The 19,698-nt window shown below is 39.5% G+C and overlaps 1 protein-coding gene across 4 annotated transcripts; it reads left to right on the forward strand.

The window, feature by feature from the left end:
- The first annotated feature begins 1,082 nt into the window (after positions 1 to 1,082).
- LOC132405493 (dual specificity protein kinase CLK4-like) lies at positions 1,083 to 18,353 on the forward strand. Of its 4 annotated transcripts, none has more exons than XM_059990346.1 (13): positions 1,083 to 1,230; positions 5,446 to 5,597; positions 5,677 to 5,929; positions 7,059 to 7,149; positions 7,662 to 7,728; positions 12,015 to 12,125; positions 13,671 to 13,837; positions 14,582 to 14,676; positions 14,775 to 14,904; positions 14,984 to 15,066; positions 16,297 to 16,376; positions 17,657 to 17,747; positions 17,879 to 18,353. In XM_059990346.1, the coding sequence occupies exons 2-13, from the start codon at positions 5,446 to 5,448 to the stop codon at positions 18,005 to 18,007; spliced, it is 1,449 nt and encodes a 482-aa protein (XP_059846329.1). In that variant the 5' UTR covers positions 1,083 to 1,230; the 3' UTR covers positions 18,008 to 18,353. The 4 variants fall into 4 exon arrangements, with proteins under 4 accessions (XP_059846329.1, XP_059846328.1, XP_059846331.1 ...); XM_059990345.1 differs by lacking the exon at positions 1,083 to 1,230 and adding an exon at positions 1,762 to 4,001; XM_059990348.1 differs by lacking the exons at positions 1,083 to 1,230; positions 5,677 to 5,929; positions 7,059 to 7,149 and having other exon boundaries at positions 5,467 to 5,597.
- Positions 18,354 to 19,698: the final 1,345 nt, after the last annotated feature.

Raw genomic sequence — 19,698 nt, forward strand, 5'->3', positions numbered from 1 at the left:
TGGGGATAAAAGTGAGGTCTGGGGCAACACCCCTCAGATGCACCAGGAGAAACGCTAGTGAGCATCAGAAACCCATGAGACAGGGTGGGACATCGAAGACCGAACAAAGGGTCGGTAAATTTTAACTCACAATGTTTTATAGCGAGGCCAGTGGGGGGCTTGAGTGTGTGTCCATCCTTGCCTGGGTGACGAGTCCACCACGGAAGAATGGTCTAGCTAAAGGACGGAGGGGTCATACTTGAATGGCCACAGCAATAACACATCGATGGACCAAGATCATAAAGGAAAGTTGGCAAGTCAATAGCTGTTACTGTTCGCTCTCTCTCTCTCTCTCTCTCTCTCTCTCCCTCTCTCTCCAACAATTGCAACACAGCGACCAACAACTGCATGAACTGAACTGAACTTTATATTTCCATCTGACGATTCATTATACCCTAGACAATGATAGAGCTTGTTTCATTAGTGATTATTATTATACCCGCACTTTTAGGTTTAGTATTGCTAACGTAAATGCATGTAGTATTGGATCACTTTTCTCAACGAATAAATGGACAAATAAGCAAATAAATAAATGTTTGTGTTATTTATTTAATTGGGTTCTTTTATCTAGCTTTAAGACATATGAAGATCTGATCACATTTTAGGTCATGTTTATGCAGAAATAGAGAAAATTCTACAGGATTCACAAACTTTACTAATCAAATGTGGAGCTTTAACTCCTAAAATATTGTTAACTTATGTCATTTTGCTTGGTCACACATTAATACTCTTTCTAAGACAAGGTTGTACCTACTTAATGGAACATTGACCCAATAAGCAATAGGGAAGAGGCCATGAGGCTAATGTCAAGGTTGGAGTTTTGAAATCTAGATAAATGCATTTTATCCAGCAGAGAAACTGGGTATTATGTAAATAGTATTATAACAATAAATTATTCCTTTAAAATTTTCAAACTGTATTATTTAACAAACAGATACAGTACAGCAGCGACAGAGGAGTGGCTCATCGGCCTGTTCATCAATGCGTTTAGTCCCATTGAGGCAGCCAACCCCTGCCAGTATTTGTCAGCAGTCCGGCCCTAAACCCCGCCCCCAAGCCCAACAGGAAGTGCGTCAACGGCTGCTGTAGATTGTTGATTGTTCTCTTGCCGAAGCGTTGTCCACCATTTTGTGCAGGAGGTTGTTTTTAATTTGTGTGTCTTTAGTTTATTCCATTTGCGGCATTGTCGAGGTAAGATGATCGAGAATGGTTTGTTTTCACTACTGCTGGCTTATTTGAGGCCCCGTTTTGACAACTATTTAAATCCGGGAAGGATTTAAATTCTTCTGGGGGAGGCGCGATTGTCTCAATTATTCTGGCGTTAACACGACCCTTTCCTCGGTGTCCGTTGTGGCAGAGGTTACTGACATAACGTGGAGAGAGATGCTTCACCGACTGATACCGTTTCTAGTATCTGCCTTTTAGTTTTATTGTTGGAGAAAATGTATTGTCAGGCGGAGCTTTGAAACGCAGGCAATTCAACAAAATGGCGCCGTCTCCTTCCCCCCTCCCCCTCCGGGCGAGATCTGCCAGGGAGTGGTTCGATGGATGTTTTTCAGGGGTTGTGTTACTGTTTATTTATTCTACCAGGGACGTAATTTTGTTAGAATTAAACATGTCGATTCGGTATAATATGGAACATGCTGGTTTTTGTTGTGAACGAGTTGGCATTCTGTGTTCCGGGGGCTAGTTTGGTAATCGCGGAGGTAGAGCTGACGATTAACTCGGGTTTTCCTTCCCGAGGAAGTTAATGCTTCGATATTTCTTCTTTAGGAAAATCATACAGTATTTCTGGTATATTTGATTCTGAAGTTTACGTTTTTTGTGATATCTTCCCTTCCAGAAAGGGACATTTGAGTAACTTGAAATACATCGGTGTTGTGTACATCTTGGCTTTTTTTGTTGGATGAGTTCTAAATAAGCATTGTACAACATTTTTTTTTGTCATCGGTAACAAAAGAATCGTGGTCGGTGTCTGCCTTCGGCCACTTCTAGAATTCCCTTCCTTTACAGACGTTGCAGTAAACCTCCAGCAGCGCTTGCCTCTTCGGCTGCGTGGTTAGTATTGGCCCCATTGCGAGTTTTGCGCCGAGTGCAGAGATCTGAGGCAGCGGCAGAACTTGGGCCTTAAGCCTGACTGCCCTGAGGCTTTCTCCGAACAACGCCTTTTCCAATGTTTATCTGATCAGGACCTTGAGAAGCAGTCTAAACTTACATTAAAATATCTAATAGTATGGATCTTGTGTTAACTTTTTAATCAAGTTTGATGACCACATTCTAAAGAACGTGTTTGCACAAAATGCTCCAGCTGTGGCTAGTGTGAAAACGAGAAGTCATTGGAAGTTTGCTGCTTTAGTTCAGTATATCATAGAATTCGCTTGACTCGGGTCCGAGGGGCCAAATTGCACAGTTGGCTATGCAGTCCTGCCCAGTACACCTCCTATTGTGCTTTCTTTTGACAAAGCAAACGCACGATATCTTCCATTTTGTTTTCGATGCGCTTCATTTTTATTTCGCAACGTGAGCCTAATAAGTTTACTAGAAAGAGATATGCCGTATCGATGTTTTTTTTTACTGACATCCCTGTATTTTTCACAGCTATACCCTTTGTGTATAATTGTGGTTCTGACTTGGCGAAACGTTTTTAAATTAACTTGTAGGCAGCAATATATATTCGACCAGAAATAAAAATTCATTGGCGTTGGCTGGAAGGGACATCTACTTTCGGTGGCCATTTTATGTTCATTTACAGACAGTGGCATCGTTTAAACGACAGCAGTAAACATTTCCACACAGCTATCAGTCATGCTAATGGTCTCATAATCCAGTGTTCTGAATAAAGGTGTGGTTTAATTCGCATGCACTACTCAATGTTTAGTGAATTTTTAATGCATTGCAGCAATTCCAGATTTTGTAGTAACAAGCTTCTCTCCTATTTGAGTTAAATTGGATTAGGCTTCTGCAGCATCTTTAATTTGAGGTTCATCACTGCCATCTATTTCATCAAAGTACTTCAGTTTCTGTGTTCAAACAAGATTTAAAAGCCTAAATTAAAAAAAATTCTGGGTTAGTACCTTGTTCTCTTGATCTTTGAATTAAATGACTATCACACAGAAGGATTAACTGGCTCAGAACAAGGGGTATGATACTGTTTTTGTGTAGTTAATGCAATATTTACTTTTAAGCAAGTCCCCAGTTTGATGTTCCTTCTGTATCCTCAGGTATCTTGTTTTTAAAAAAAAATCCAAAATTACATGTAATCATGGGTTCTTTTTTGGGGGGGGGAAGGGCCTGAAAGAAGTAGTTTGCAAGCTTTTACTTTATTCCACTAATGTAGTATCTCCAAGTCATCACATTTTCTAATGTATAAGAATCATAGACAACAGGATAAATATCTGTGTTAACAGCACACATATGATAATAGTGGTGTATCAAATTCCACCTCTAAACCTGTGATCAATTAAAGTTGCTCTTGGTTTGAAAATTGTGTACTGAGGTGCCATTCCTGAAATATAGCTCCAGAAAACTTAAATGAGAGGTGGAATGGTGAAAGAAAGAATTGAGGTAAAAGGTCATTTGTCATATTAAATGTGGAAGCAGGCTATGAATATTTTATGACCTCTTAAACCATCACTGAGGAGAATTGACGCACTTGTAAGACTGTCAATTTGGACAAATCATTAAAATTGCGGCCCTAAATGTCCTCTTAAGTGGCTATATATATATAAAGCACAATGAAAATGCAATGTTGTTTCTTGTCTAAGTAAATGTCATATTTCCCTGTCGTGAGATTCATTTTCTTGCCAGTATTCACAGTAAATACAGAGAATCGCAATGGAATCAATGAAAAACTGCTCACAAAGATGGACAATCAGCCAATTGCAAACGACAAATTGTTCAAATGCACAAAAGAAAATCAAATTTTAAAAAAATTGAGAACACGAGTTGTAGAGTCATCAAAAGTGAGTCCATATATTATGGAATCCGTTCAGTGTGGGGCTGAGCAGAGTTATCCAGTCTTTGATCATTTTATCTATGAAAATTGTTAATGGAGTTCTGGCATTGACTACATTGTAACAGTAATCAGATGTAAAGCACTTATCCTGCATGTTATCAATACAATATTATTTCAATGTAAATTGTTCTGATTTTGATCTAGCATCAAATTCTCAATGATTTGATTACCAAAGATTTGTAGACCATAAAACATAGGCCAATTAGCCTAATCTGATCCTGTGGAATTTGCTTCACAAATAGTTTTTTTAATTTCTGCAGGGAATTGGATTGAAGGTGTTGAACTGTTGTCAGCTAATCTTAGGCAAAATTAAAAGAGAGATGCGTACATTTTGTAGCTTCTAGATCAGGGATGGATAGTCTTTGGCAAAACATCTTGTTGTCAAGTAGAATGCAGTGCCACCCTTCTTTCTTTAAACCACCACCCATAATTAAAAGCTTATGAACCAAAACTTGTAATTTCATGTTCACATTTCTTGTGTCACGAGATACAATAACCATGCTTTTTAGAAATTTTACTTTTTAAATTTTTAAAAGTTTAATAATTTTGAACAGGTTTCTAAAATTTTTTATTTCAATCTGTCATACTTTATAGTAAAGCAACGAATACAAGTAATTAACAGGACTCATCTTTTTCCCTTAAAGTTTGTGATCATTGTTACCAATTTATCAATGATCTCTTCAGAATTAATTGAACAAAATTAATCTGCTCAAATCTCAAAATTTGCTACCCCTATTCTAGGCCAAAGTGGGACATGTAACCCTAAGGTGTGCAGTATATTTAAAAATGGGGTATCATCTCTGTTTCTTTAAACACTAGAACAAAAGCAAAACTTAATATTATTGGATTTGTCCATTTTTTAAATCAAATGGTCTGTTTTTGGGGGGGGGGAGAAGGGTTGGAAAGTCAGTTTTCTCGTGCTTATGGCGTAGTCTCAGTAATGCTCTCAGTTCTCAAGAATGGGGTCCAAAACTTGTAGGACCAGTGATGGATGAAGAGATTAGAGCAGGAAAATAATGTCATTGGTGCTCTCTGGGTCCAGAATTAATCAGAGACAGAGGTGTGCATCATGTATGCTGCTGTATTTACATGAGCTGGTGTTCATAAGAAGATATGAAACCAGCTGTTCACTGTGGTGATAGATACATGCATGAGGACTTCAGCTTCCACTGGAGTAAGCATGGTTATTAAGATAAGAAAGGAAGTACGTGTAGTCCATTATAATCTGAGTGAGTGAATTCAGTCTGACAGCATAAGTTTTTGTATTCCTGTAAGTTGGCTTTGTATTGGAATATATTGGTTATAAACTCATTATTTAAAAGATAATTTATTGTCATAAAATTATAATGTAAACATTGTAATGAATTCAGCTGTATTGGTACCATTTGTAGATGCCTCATTTAAAATGTACACGAAGTTCCGATTGGAGCAGTGGAGAGAGTTGGGACCACCGTGACTATTATAGTAGTCATAAGCGCAGAAAACGATCACACAGCAGTGAAAGGGAAAATAGACGGCGCAAGCGCCATCGTCCTTCAGACAAGTAAGTAATGCATGTGTACAACCTGTGAAGTCTCTGCAACAATAGTTAAGATTGGTAATTTAGTAAGTTTTTTTTATAGCCATTACTTGGAAACAAAATCTGTTAATGAGCACATGGATTACCATGACGGAAAGCATGAATACAGAGATGGGTACAAAATGGAATATAGGAATGGCTGTCACAACAGAGAATGCCGACATCAGCGCTACTGCTATAGTCATCAAAATTACAGCAAGTCAGGCAAACGTGATAGTGGAAGGAATGAAAAAAGTAGCCGGGAAAGACATAGGCCTAAAAAACATCACTCTGGTTCAAGTAATCATTCACACTCGGTAAGAATGAATTTATTTGAAATTGACAGATTTGGGGGTATTTAAATATTTCTGTTTTTATATTTAAAAAAAAGTTTAGGCATCTGTTTTGGGGATAGGGAAGGAATCCCATTTGGTTTTGAAATCTGAGTTGTTGAACTATAGAAAGAGCAATCTAGGAATGTTCTATTGAATTTTTTTAAAAGTATTTGTGCATATAGTTACCAGTGGCAGTCTTAAAATTGTTTTTAATAGAAAAAAATAAAAATTACCAGTCTTTTATTATGATATTGTTTTACTGGTGAGAAGTTCCTAGGAATAAGGTAATAGATATAGAGCCCATTTAGAGAACTAAGACCTTTTTTTAATCCTAATAGTTTTCATACCATGCCAGTCATTCTGAGAAGGAGTTACCTAATTACAGGCAATTGAACTGGTGTTAATGATCTATGTATCATAACTGCTTTGTTGCTATAATGTGGCAGTATGCTGTTGAATTAAACACATTCTGTCATCATGCTGCCTGCGCCTGTGTCAATTCAATATGTTCTGCCACTCCTTCAGAATGCTAAAACCAATTTCCACAATGGCCATTTTGTTTTTGAAAATCTGATCATTTTTGTATCATTTTCATTCCCAATCATTTATGCTGTTTTTAAAAAATCATTCATCCTACAATTCAAAATTATTGATAAATTTACAGAATCCTCCACCCCGCTTCCCAAGCAATGATGGAAACTTTAGTTGTGACACATATTGCATCCAAGGTGTGCAATATCTTCAACCCCTCAGAATGCACTTTTTCCCCATGTTTTGTTTGTAATTCCCAACATGCTTTGAACTTAATGTCTTTTATTAACTTTAATTTGGTGAATTTTGTATTAATGCATTTATTGCTTTGAAAATTTTAAGAAGCATCTTATCTTAAAATCTGTTCCTTGCCATGTTTTTCTTCTGTAACATACACTGTGTGCCATGTGAATTTCTGGGGATTGAATTTGAATTTGCACCCGTCAACCTACCGTGGCCTTTCGTGGATTGGCGTATATATGAATACCTGAATCCTCTCCTGGGGAATGGTGTGTTCTGTTCCGAAATACTATCCTTTTTCAATGGCTGGATGATGTTGCTGACTACTTATCGTGTACAGAAGAGTCACCGCCAGAGGAGAACCAAGAATGTTGAGGATGATGAGGAGGGTCATCTGGTATATCACACTGGAGACAAACTGAAAGCAAGATGTATAGAATATTTTTGTAACAACTTATTACAGAACACTTTAAAGGCATAGTTTGGGAATAGTACGGGAGGGAGGAGGACATTATATATTTGGGGGTAGTTCATGAATATGTATTATAAACCTTGTATTTCATACTTGGAGCCAAACGTAATTTTAAAAAAGCATTTGAAGTTTAGTGTTTCATATTATTCTGAAGTTAGCCTGTTAATCTTATACAGAAAAAAAAAGTCCAGCAGATCTTCAAAATGGTTTAGCTTTTGGTGAATGGTGGGGTGGTATTATTTTCTTCTTAATTGGAGTAAGGGTTACTTAATTTGAAAGTTTATTTCATAGGTTGGCAGTATTAGGATTACCCTTAGTATTTTTAGACCTGACCATTAATAGTGTAAAATTGCTTAAATTTCAAATGTTAGCCATTTAGCATTTTGTAATCTTTTAATGTTTTGTGTGTATTCCTTGAATAAGAAATTTTTTTTGTGCATATTCTTAAAAGTGCTTTTCTTTCCCATCCAGATGAAATAATCTGTAATCTAGGTGAAGGAGCTTTTGGAAAAGTTGTCGAATGTTTTGATTTGAAAAAGTAAGTGTTTTTATCAATCCTCTAATTTGCTTGTAACCTTGTTAAATATTCATTTCCCATGGCACTACCAGAGTAAATTTTAGATTGCGATATTGTAATGTACAGCTTCTTTCCAAACCACCCGAAGAAAGTGGATGTCAGAAGCTACTGCCAAATAAGTAATATAAAGTAATTTAAAGTAGAACGCAATATCTCTTGGCAACAATCATACTGAGAAAGTGAAGTAAGCTATATGGATTTTGACTCACTTCATAAGAGGACAGGCATTGCTATTATAACCACTTAAGTACAGTTGGCCCTCCTTGTCCTTGTGTTCCGCATCCGCGGATTCAACCAACCGCAAATCGAGAAAACACGAAAGTGCTCTTCCAGCACTTGTTCAAGAATGTACAGACTTTTTTCCTTGTCATTATTCCCTAAACAAAGCAGTAAAACAACTATTTTACATAGCATTTACATTGTATTAGGTATTATAAGTAATCTAGAGATCTTAAGTATACGGGAGGATATACATGGGTTATCGTGGATGGGGATCCAAAAAAAAATCAGAAGTTCTCTTACTGACTAAGTAGGAATAGGTACACCCGGTATTATTTAGCGTCAGTTAGTCAAATGTTCGTCTTAGTATATAGATTATATTTTAGCTTTTTATGCATATAAAACACTTAAGAATGTATGTTTCAGTGCCTGGCTCGGGAACAGAAGTTCCCGAGTACGATCCAGTGATAGACTGCTATCAAGTGCGGTCCCATTTATCACAAATCCCATTTATGATGAACACAGTTTCGACGACAATCTTTTAAAAGAAAACCTTAAAATTATTCATCATTGAATAGAGTTTGATTTAGTGATCAGTGTTTTGAAGTGAGGTGGGGTAGTAAAGATTCCTTGACTTGTGGACCACTGTGGTCTGCATTTCATATTTTAATTATAAAATGATTACATATCTGTGAAGTGCAAAATTCTGTTGAGTTTTTAAGGATGAAGCTTATAAGGTTTTAAAATCTATTTAAGTCAAGAAAAAATCAGAAGTATTGTAGCGGTGTGCTACACGAAGCGCTGAAATAACGACACGTAGTCGATGAGCTGCAGTTGATTTATTCGAACTTTGCGGCCTCGCTTTAAAGCCTTCCTGATCCCGCCCTCCCCAGGCAGGAATGCTGTAGGGGGCACGTATTCACAGTCCCATCCCGCGCGCGGACTTTTCCCCTTGCTGGTGAAGCAGACTTGGTGCCCTTTTTGGGGACTGGCCTCAATAATGCCGGCGCATGCCGATCTGTGAGCCAGTTCAAGTACACTGGGAAGTGGGTCGCCGCATAACAACCCCCCCCCCCCCCCCGAACCAGTGATACACCCCCCAGTGTCCACAGTCTGGGCCGGACTCCGTTTGGCAGGTCTGCCTCTGCGCCGCGGTGCCGGAATCTCGACCGGCTGTGCCACGTCCACATGGGCCGGTTTGAGTCGGTCCACCGTGAAAACCTCCTCTCTCCCCCCAATGTCCAGCACGAATGTGGACCCGTTGTTTCTGATCACTGTAAACGGGTAATCGGCTGCTGTAGCGGTGCCCAATGTCTGCCCCGTCGTACAAAACCGAACTTACAGTTTAGCAGGTCTTTGGGTACGCAGGTTGGGTTCTGCCCAGGACTGCTGTGGGCTCTTCCTCTTGCTCCCTTGGGGCTGGTATGAACTCCCCTGGGACAACCAGGGGTGCGCCAAACACCAACTCGGCCGACGAGGTGTGCAGATCTTCTTTGGGTGCGGTGCGGATTCTGAGCAGGACCCAGGGAAGCTCGCCCACCCAATTAGGTCCTCTCAGGTGGGCCATGAGAGCGGACTTCAGCTGACGGTGGAAACACTCCACCAGTCCGTTCGACTGTGGGTGGTAAGCAGTTATGTGGTGCAGCTGGCCATAGCTGACCACAGGCTGGAGGTGAACTGGGCGCCTCTATCAGAGGTAATGCGGGCTGGTACACCAAAGCGAGATACCCAGGTGGCGATCAGTGCCCGGGCGCAAGATTCGGAGGAGGTGTCGGTGAGTGGGACCGCCTCTGGCCATCTTGTGAACCGGTCCACGATAGTGAGGAGATGCCACGCGACACTGGCAGGGGGCCCACGATATCCACATGAATGTGGTCGAAACGCTGGTGGGTGGGACTGCTGCGGCAGAGCTTTGGTGTGCCGCTGCACCTTGGCATTTTGGTAGTGCATGCACGTTTTGGCCCATTCACTGACCTGCTTGCGGAGTCCGTGCCAAACAAACCTGTTGGAGACCATTCGGACAGTTGTTCTGATGGAGGGGTGTGCTACGTTATGAATGGAGTTGAAAACGTGCTGCCACCAGGCTGCCGGGATGACGGGACGGGGTTGGCCGGTGGTGATGTCACAGAGTAGGGTCCTCTCACCTGGGCCTACGGGGAGGTCCTGGAGCTGCAAACCAGAGACTGTGGTTCTGTAACTTGGGATCTCCTCGTCTGCCTGCTGCACCTCCGCCGTATGATCCCCAATTCCTCCATCCTCTTGAATTCCTCCTTTGCCAGTTGGAGCTTGTCCGGGGGAAGCCTTTGAGCACGGGCATGGAGGGGTGGTCCCTGTGTCGGGATGTGGTGCTGTATGCCATGTCTGGGCATGGCTGCCATGAATTGCGGTGCCAGAACCGATGGGAAATCCGCCAGGACTCTGGTGAAGTTGTTGTCGGACAGGGTGATGGAGTCTAGGTGTGGGGCTGGCAACTGGGCTTCACCCAGGGAGAACGTTTGAAAGGTCTTGGCGTGGACCAGCCTCTTCCTTGGCAGGCCGACCAGTAGGCTGTGTGCCCGCAAAAAATCCGCGTCCAGGAGCGGTTGGGCTACGGCAGCCAGTGTGAAGTCCCATGTGAACTGGCTGGAGCCGAACTGTAGCCACACCGTACGGGTGCTGTAGGTCCTTACTGTGCTGCCATTCGCAGCCCTCAGGGTGGGACCCGGTGCCCTGTTCCGGGTGTCGTAACTCGTCGGAGGTAAGACGCTGATCTTGGCTCCGGTGTTGACCAAAAAGCAGAATCCTGACCGCTTGTCCCACACATACAGGAGGCTATCCCGATGGCCAGCTGCCGTAGCCATCAGTGGTGGCTGGCCGTGGCGTTTCCCGGGATCTTGCAGGGCAGGCTTCTGCGCCCCACCGCTGGTGGTAGAAGCGCCATTGTTCATTGGTCTCCTCACCCCTCCCTCGGGTTAGTGGGCTCTGCTGCCAGGCCTGGCCTGGTCTGCTGCTGGGAGCGTGGCCTGGTGATCTGTGCGACGGACGCCCCACTTTCCTTTGCTTTCCACATCAAGTCCGCCCGGGCTGCCACCTTCCGGGGGTTGCTGAAATCTGCGTCGGACAGTAGCAAGCGTATGTCCTCGGGCAGCTGCTCCAGGAATGCCTGCTCAAACATGAGGCAGGGCTTGTGTCCTCCGTTCAGGGACAGCATCTCGTTCATCAAAGCCGATGGCGGTCTGTCTCCCAAGCTATCCAGGTGCAGTAAGCGGGCAGCTCGCTTACACCGTGAGAGTCCAAAAGTCCTTAAGAGCAGGGCTTTGAATTCCGTGTATTTGCCATCTGCTGGGGGAGACTGTATGAACTCCTCAACCTGGGCCTCTGTTACCTGGTCGAGGGAGCTCACCACGTAGTAGTAATGTGTACTCCGAGGTTATCTGCCGAATGTGGAATTGGGCTTCTGCTTACTGGAACCATAGTTGAGGTCGCAGCGTCCAGAGGCTTGGCAGTTTTAACAAAACTGCATGAACAGATGTGGCGTAGTTCATCTTCGGCTCAAATATCATTTGGGCCGTTGGGGTCACCAATTGTAGCGGTGTGCTACACGCAGCGCTGAAATAACGACACATAGACGATGAGCTACAGTTGCAAGAGAGATTTATTCGAACTTCGCGGCCTTGCTTTAAAGCCTTCCTGATCCCACCCTCCCCGGGTGGGAATGCTGTAGGGGGCGTGTATTCACAGTCCTGTCCCGCATGCGGGCTTTTCCCCTTGCTGGTGAAGCAGACTTGGCGCCCTTTTTGGGACTGGCCTCAATGCTGGCGCGCGCCGATTTGTGAGCCGGTTCGAGTGCGCTGGGAAGTGGGTCGCCACAGTATTGCAATTTTAAAGCCAAATTTTAATTCGAAGAATAGTTTGAAAACAGTCCATAGTTAATACACCACCTACTTTCTAAACTAATTAAAAACGGTAGTAGATTGACACTTTCTAAATGTTAAATAAACATTATTCTGAGACCAATTAACCTTTATGGTACATTGCTATTCTTTTAGAGGAGTATATGTTGCGTTGAAGATCATAAAGAACATTGCTCGATACCGTGAGGCTGCTCGCTCTGAAGTACGTGTACTCGAGGAATTGCATAGCAGAGGTGCCGATGCATAGTAAGTACAATTTCTGATGAGCAGCTAATAGTATTCACTACAGGCAGAACTGGTATTAAAGAATAAGCCAGATTCAGAAGCAGTTTCTTTTTCCGCAACTTAAATTGAGTCTATATTTTCATACCTAGAGTGTAAATGGTCCTTTAATTTGCCTCTTCTGGTAATTCAATGTTTATTTTGTCTCTGCATATATCTTGGAGTTTTGTTTACATGGGCAGGAGTTGTATTTTAAGAAATGCTCTTACTTATGAAACCATAATTCAGCCAGTCTGTTAGCCAAGTTATAACGTTCCTTGGACAGCCTCAGTGATCACTTATTCTGTTGGATGTGTCTTCATAACGCGGCAGGATACATTAACCTCAAGAAAAACTTAGAACGAAAGCTCTCCGATGCTTCAACTGAACCAGCGTTCTCTGCTGTGAAACATCAGTTGTTAGGTGCAAATTTTTAGGCACACTTTGTTGTGTGCAAATAATGAATAGCAGTTTAAACTTTCCAACTGTCTTGGATTTTAAGACAGTGATTTTGATGAAGCTCCTGTCCCAGAAAGTATTAGACAATTTAGATTTATTTAAGTATTTTTGATGAGCCTAAAGTACTAATTACCCTCAATTTATTTCCCCTTCTTTCCAAAAGTTGGTGATTTGAGATGCTGTTCCATGAGTGTAAAAAGAAACACTCAGTTTCAGACTTACGAGTAAAAAGAATAGAGTGCCATGTACAGTGTAGCAGTTTGAAGCAGAAGGTCTTAGAGCTCTGCTACAGGAAGGTTCTTTTTATGGTACTATGGCTGCATAGTAATTGGCAGCATCAAACCAACCACTTTCTTCGATCCTTGTGCTACCCATTTGTTAATTTTGTGTGATAATTAATTCATTATAATGAGGAGCTAATGTGAATCCTTTTAAGTTTGTTAACACTGAGCCTGATACCACTGGTGGTGAAGATGCTGGAAGAAATTTTGAGGGAGAGGGTTAATAAGACTTAGAAATGCAGAGACTAAACACTGTCTGGTTCTGTCAAGGATTTATCCTGTCTGACCATTTTGATTGAATTCCTTAAGAGGTAATAAACTGTATTGAAGAGAACAAGGTAGTAGGTGTAATTTACAAGGGCTTTAGTAAGGCATTTGTCAAGTCCCACATCACAAACTGGCTTCAGATGTTGCTGGACATATTTTTGAGGACACGTGGGAAGATAATCTCGAACTAATTTAGCAATAAGAGGTGAGTTTATTTTGGTGTTCCCCAGGTCTTTGCACCAAAATTTGGTAAATTCTATGTTCTTCCAGGGCTCCATTCTGAGAGCAAATAAAGAATGGAAAATGTAAGGAGAATTTTTCCTGCAATGCAGTGTTGGCTGTTGTTGCTTTTACCCTGGTGTTTTTGACAGGTTCATTTTAGAAGCATTAATCCTTTAGGAGGAATTAAGAAATGCACACTCCAATTTGAGTAGTTTGTTTATTTCTTTGGACAGGTATTCAGTGGATTGCATCCGAAATAGCTGATTTTCTAACACTCTAATGTGAATATTCTAATTTACAGTGGATGTGTACAAATGCTGGATTGGTTTGATCATCATGGACATATTTGCATTGGATTTGAACTACTTGGACTCAGTACCTATGATTTCTTAAAGGAAAACAGTTTCATGCCTTTTCCAATGCATCAGATCAAGCATATGGGTTATCAGATTTGTCATGCCTTGAATTGTGAGTAAAATGTGTATTACTAAATTTGTATGGATGGGAAATTACTTCATGGCATGACTCTTGTTTTAAGTGTTTGATTTGAATTAGTACTTATGTAAACCTATATTCTGTATGTAAAAACATCTTTCCACTTGCAAACTGTAGTGTTTTATGTATTACACTCTTTCAAAAATCGTATATTTTATTTTAGTCCCTTCTTTCAGTGCATGACCGATGTGATTGAGTGCAAATTACTAAACCTGACCTAATGTTCAAGTATTATGGATTTGAATTTTAGTGGAGTAATGGCTTACAACTTAAGTAAAAACTGATTTATAAAGTTATATTTGTCTATAGATACTCTCATTCTGAGTCAATCATGGGTCAGCTTTGGGGCTTGAAACATTGTTTTCAATTGGCTTGCTATGCAATTATACAATGTCCAAAAAGATTGCAGCTTTAGACATGAGTAAAGTGATAACAATATATCTTGTACTGTTATTTGAAGAGCAATTCTGATTACATGGACAGTCATCCAAATGATCAGACTTGCAGGGTTTTTTTAGGGTAAAATATAAAATATATTTTGTCTTACTGTCGCAATTTCAAAATATAGTGGTTTATAAATTTAAGATAAAAATCTCTTCCTATAAAGAAAAAATATATTTTAATTAAAATGTTTTCCTTGCAGCTGGTTTCCCTTTAATTTTAGCAAGCAATTTGGTTTCTGCTACTCAAACTTGTATACAAATTTTCTCTTTCTAGTTTTGCATCAGAACAAGCTTACCCACACAGACCTCAAACCTGAAAATATTCTTTTTGTGAATTCTGAATATCACATAGAATATAACAGTAAAACGGTAAGTCGGATTTCTAAGCAATGTGATTTATTTAATAGTTCATTTCACTTCTGTTTTTATTAGCTGTTTTAATTGGGAAATTGATTCTTGTATCATAGAAACATGATGACAGAACAGTTATAAATCCAGACATCAAAATTGTGGATCTTGGTAGTGCAACATTTGATGATGAGCATCACAGTACTGTTGTATCTACTAGACATTACCGTGCTCCAGAAGTCATCCTAGGTTAGTATGTTAAATAATTATCTTGAATTTCGTTAAATATTCTGAGCTATTGTTAATGAATGTTTTATTTTCTTTCAAGAACTAGGATGGTCGCATCCATGTGATGTCTGGAGTATAGGATGTATATTAATTGAATATTATCTTGGCTTGACGTTGTTTCAGGTGAGAAACATATCCTTTTCTAGGGGAAATAGTTATTTAATATATCAACATCTCTGGTAATTTTAATCTGTAATTATTTTAATGTTTCTTGTATGGGGAATTACATCCAAGTGCATGTAGAGTTTAAAAAATACTTGCCTATGATATCCAATACATAAAGGGGCTATTTGGGTGAGCCAGTCCATGCTTGTGTTTAGCTGAATTAGTCTCTCTGCACCTCTTTGGGTAAGTAGATTTAAAAAATTCATATTTCGCTGTGTTTACAAAAAATGTTCCCATTTTGTTTTTACCAATCTGTTCACTGGTAGTTCTCGCCACTTAACTATTTCTTCTAAACTCCATCTTGGAGCTCTTGGTGGCAGTCTTTAATTCTTCTCATGCGATCTTCTCACAAGAGGAAAGATTCTCTACTTCTGCAATCAAGACCTTTATATTGGGCCATTGCTGAAGTGGAGAGGCCTAGCCTCTGTCCTTTGTATATTGCAGAGCATTTGTCATCCTTGTGAATCCCCACATCCTTTTTGTCATGTGGCAACTGGAATAGTTTGCAGCTTTTCTATTCTCCCTAGAAATCTACATGTGCTTGATCTGTTTATAGCAGTTTTGATAAGTGTTCTATTCCATGTAGATTTAGCTTATAAGTAATGTGATATCTTCCAAAATGTACAACTTGTATCTATCTGTGAGCTTTATTTGTCCATTCTGTATGTTTTTCATGTCCTATAATTTGTTGGTCCTTCCTCAGTTTTCACTTCTGACTTAGAGGGTAAAGATGTCTCAATAAAATTGTGTAGGGTCTTGGTAAGGTGGTACTTAGTTGTGTATGAATTAGGATTTTCTACAGCAAGATTATGCTTGGGGCAAGAAATAGAATGGGTCTTTTTTAATGTAGGGTTGAGAAGAATGAGATCTCATTGACCTTGTGAAAAGTTTGTTTCAGTGTATAGATAATGTTCCCTAGCTGGCTATGTATTATCAGGGATCACACTTTCAAAATAAGAGTGAACCATTTGTTTCGAACTGAAATGAGAATACATGTTTTTGTCCAATGGATAGTGAATGAATAGTGAAGCAATGATATTTTTAGATATTAAATGAATCTGAATGTGGAATTGGTATAGAAAGCAACATTGAGGTTAAGAGATTAACCATGATACTATTGAATAGCAGAAGGCACTATAATCCATTGCTTTTTCTAGATGCTTAATATACTTTGCCTTCCTTATTCAGACACATGATAGCCGGGAGCATCTTGCTATGATGGAAAGAGTACTTGGGCCTATTCCAGCTAGTATGATTAATAGAACAAGGTAATTATTTTTATTCAATGACTCTTTCGTCTGAAGTAAATGTTTGCTTATGTTAATTTTTTGTGCTCCATAAATTTTATTTTTATACACATTTTCCTTTCAATATTTGAAGAAATGCTCAGTGATTAAACTTGCCAAAATAATTGCCCAAGGAACAATGGAAAATTCATTGTGCAGTGTAACAAACAACTGTAATTATCAGGAAGGTTAGCCTGGTTATTGAGGGCAATAACCAGACTAAACTTCCTGATACTGAGGTCTTTGTACTAATAAAAACTGATTCGGTTTTCCTCTGGGCTTTAAATTGTCCTCTATCCTTGTCCTTTTGAATTTTGTATGTAGTATGCATGCTTCTCAGGAATTGTGCACTTTTTATTCCAAAAATGGGTTAGGAACCTATTTGATCCAACTGCTGTTGGCAAGAAAATAGCTTGATGCCACCTAATAGCAACTGTACTGACATTTTTTATCCTATGAACTGTGGCAATCACTACCTCCTAAGGATAGCAGTTAAGTATTATGGGTTTTATTGGCATAACATTGGCATTTTTATTTATTACTTTCATATTGGGGGCATCTGCAGTAATTCCAAGAATAACATACCCTTAGAATTGGAAGAAAGTAATTTTACCTAAGTTAATTAAAGGGGTTATTGATGATTGCTTAGTGTGGCCCAATAGAGAAACGTATCAAACTTTTTATTCCCTTCCACCTGTAACAGAATCTTTACACAGTGCAATGAATTTTCCATTGTTCTCCAGATATTGTAAGACAACTAGATACAGCTGTTGGTACTCTTATTACATATGGAATGACACCTTTTTTAAAAAAGTTCATTCAAACCATCCAATTATAATCAAATTTGTTACGAGGCTTTTAATATATATTCATGATTTGAAATTTGCTTTGTGGCAGCAATACAGTGCAAAGACATCAAACTGCTATAAATTACATAAATAATGTTTTTAAAAAAGTATAGAAAGGAGGGGAAGAAGCTAATTCAGAACATGGTTTTTCAGCCTCTGGTACATCCTCCCTAGCGGTTAGAACCAGAAGAGGCCATATTAATTGGCTTGTATTTGCAAACAGTCGTTACTGCTATAGATTTACCCTATGTGTGATCTTGGAAGTATTTAAGTAACGTATGATTCAAAACATGAATGTACCAACAAGTCATAATTCTGAATGCAGGTATATTTCACTAGCTATTTTCCCAGACTTACCTGGTAACTTAAGTCATACATGCGTGGAAAAGTAATAGTAGCTTGCTTGCTTTATAGGAAGAGCAAATATTTTCGTCATGAGCAGCTAGATTGGGATGAACATAGTTCTGCTGGGCGGTATGTTAGGAAGCGCTGCAAACCTTTGAAGGTAGGTACAGAAGGCTTTTATAAGTGGCCTATTCTTGACCTTCAGGTGCAATATAAATCTTTGCCAAATCTTGAAGCTTTGCTTGGCCTACTTGTTGCTATATATTTAAATACTATCTATATATTTTTCAGGAATATATGACTTGCCAGATCGCTGAACATCAGCAACTTTTTGACTTAATTGAAAAGATGATGACATATGAACCTTCAAAAAGAATACGGCTAGATCAAGCATTGCAACATCCATTTTTTACACATTGAGAAGGGTCAAGGCTGACAAAATGAAGTTTTGTATAACTTGTAAATTAATTTGACATTCTTAATAGGAAAATGACTAGACTGTGTCAGTCTGCATTGAAATTGTAAATATTAAAATGGAAGTGTTGTAAAATTGTTCATACTGTAAAGTAAAAATTTACTAAGATGCCATTTTTTTTGGTGTTGTCATGTGGGCATGTGCTGACCTGTTTTGGAACCACTGTTGCTTTACAGTACAGCAATTGTTGAAAGTTTGGTAAGCATTTTCTTAAACTGAAGGTTTTTGTATTAAACTACCTCAATAATTGGTATGTTAACATTGTGCAATAAAGTTGTAATTTTTATTGTATTCTGATTTGTTTCGGTTGTGTTTTAAGAAATGATCAATTTCAGAGAAGCTGTTTGAATGATCAAAGTAAATTGGATATATTTAAAGTTCTGAATTTTCTATATTTACAAAAAACACCACATTTCAAGAATAGTTAAAGGCTTGTTGTAATTGCATAATATGAAGAAAATGTGTCTTCTGTAAACTAATTATTTCAGCCTTAATTATTAATTGGCTATTACTACTATGTACAACTTCATGTGTAAACTGATAAAATTAAATTCAATTGGTAGATACCTGGGAAGCAATCAATCTTCCTGTATGCCAAAGCCACCATAAATTTGGTGGAGGGGTGTTAGTGGGTGCATTCCTATAAAATGGTATGTAGCATGATTTTCTGTAACGTGGAACCATGTCGAGCTTCACGTGCATTAAGAAATGAGGGCTGGTACTTTCACAGGCTGTTCATATCCCAGATTTTTTAATTTTTGATTTGTGCTTCTATAAGGGCAGATTTCTATAGACGTTAAGAGATAGGAGCAGAATTAGGCCGTCAGGTCCATTGAGTCTGCTGTGCCATTCAATAATGGCTGATACTTTTTTTCTCTCCTCCTCAACCCCAGTTCCTGGCCTTCTCCCCGTAACCATTGATGACGTTTCCAATCAAGAACCTCTCAATCTCCGTCTTAAGTACTCCCAGCGACCTGGCCTCCACAGCTGCATGTGCAACAAATCCCACAAATTTACCATGCTTTGGCTAAAGAAATTTCTCTGCATCTGTTTTGTAAGGGTGCCCCTTTATCCTGAGGTTGTGCCTTCTTGTACTAGACTCTCCCACCCTGGGAAATATACTTTCCACATCTACTTGTCTGGGCCTTTAAACATGTGAAATGTTTCAATGAGATTTCTGCCCCCCCATCCTTCCAAATTTCAGTGAGTACAGACCCAGAGCCATCAAACGTTCCTTGTATGATAACCCTTTCATTCCTGGAATCATCCTTGTGGACCTACCAGCACATCTTCTCTTAGATGAGGAGCCCAAAACGGTTCACAATACTCAAAGTGAGGCCTCACCAGTACCTTATAAAGCCTCACTATCACACCCTTGCTCTTGTAATCTAGACCACTTGAAATGAATGCTAACATGGTATTTGCCTTCCTCACCACTGACTCAACTAGCAAGTTCACCTCTAGAGTGTTCTGCACAACGATTCCCAAGTCCCTTTGCATCTCAGATATTTGGATTCGTTCCCCATTTACAAACTAGACCACGTTTATTTCTGGTATGCATTTTCCAACTTTGTATTTCATTTGCCACATGCTTGCCCATTCTCTTAAATGAGTCTAAATTCTCATGCATCCTATC

This window comes from Hypanus sabinus, chromosome 15 (genome assembly GCF_030144855.1).
Source record: "Hypanus sabinus isolate sHypSab1 chromosome 15, sHypSab1.hap1, whole genome shotgun sequence".
NCBI classification, from domain to species: Eukaryota; Metazoa; Chordata; class Chondrichthyes; order Myliobatiformes; family Dasyatidae; genus Hypanus; species Hypanus sabinus.

What these genes read in the sequence shown, in the direction of transcription:
- LOC132405493 (XM_059990345.1), top strand. Translation starts at nt 3,807, where the DNA reads ATGTCATATTTCCCTGTCGTGAGATTCATTTTCTTGCCAGTATTCACA. An exon ending in CGCCATCGTCCTTCAGACAA is followed by an intron (nt 5,598 to 5,676) that starts GTAAGTAATGCA and finishes TTTTTTTTATAG; the next exon opens with CCATTACTTGGAAACAAAAT. An exon ending in CAAGTAATCATTCACACTCG is followed by an intron (nt 5,930 to 7,058) that starts GTAAGAATGAAT and finishes TATCGTGTACAG; the next exon opens with AAGAGTCACCGCCAGAGGAG.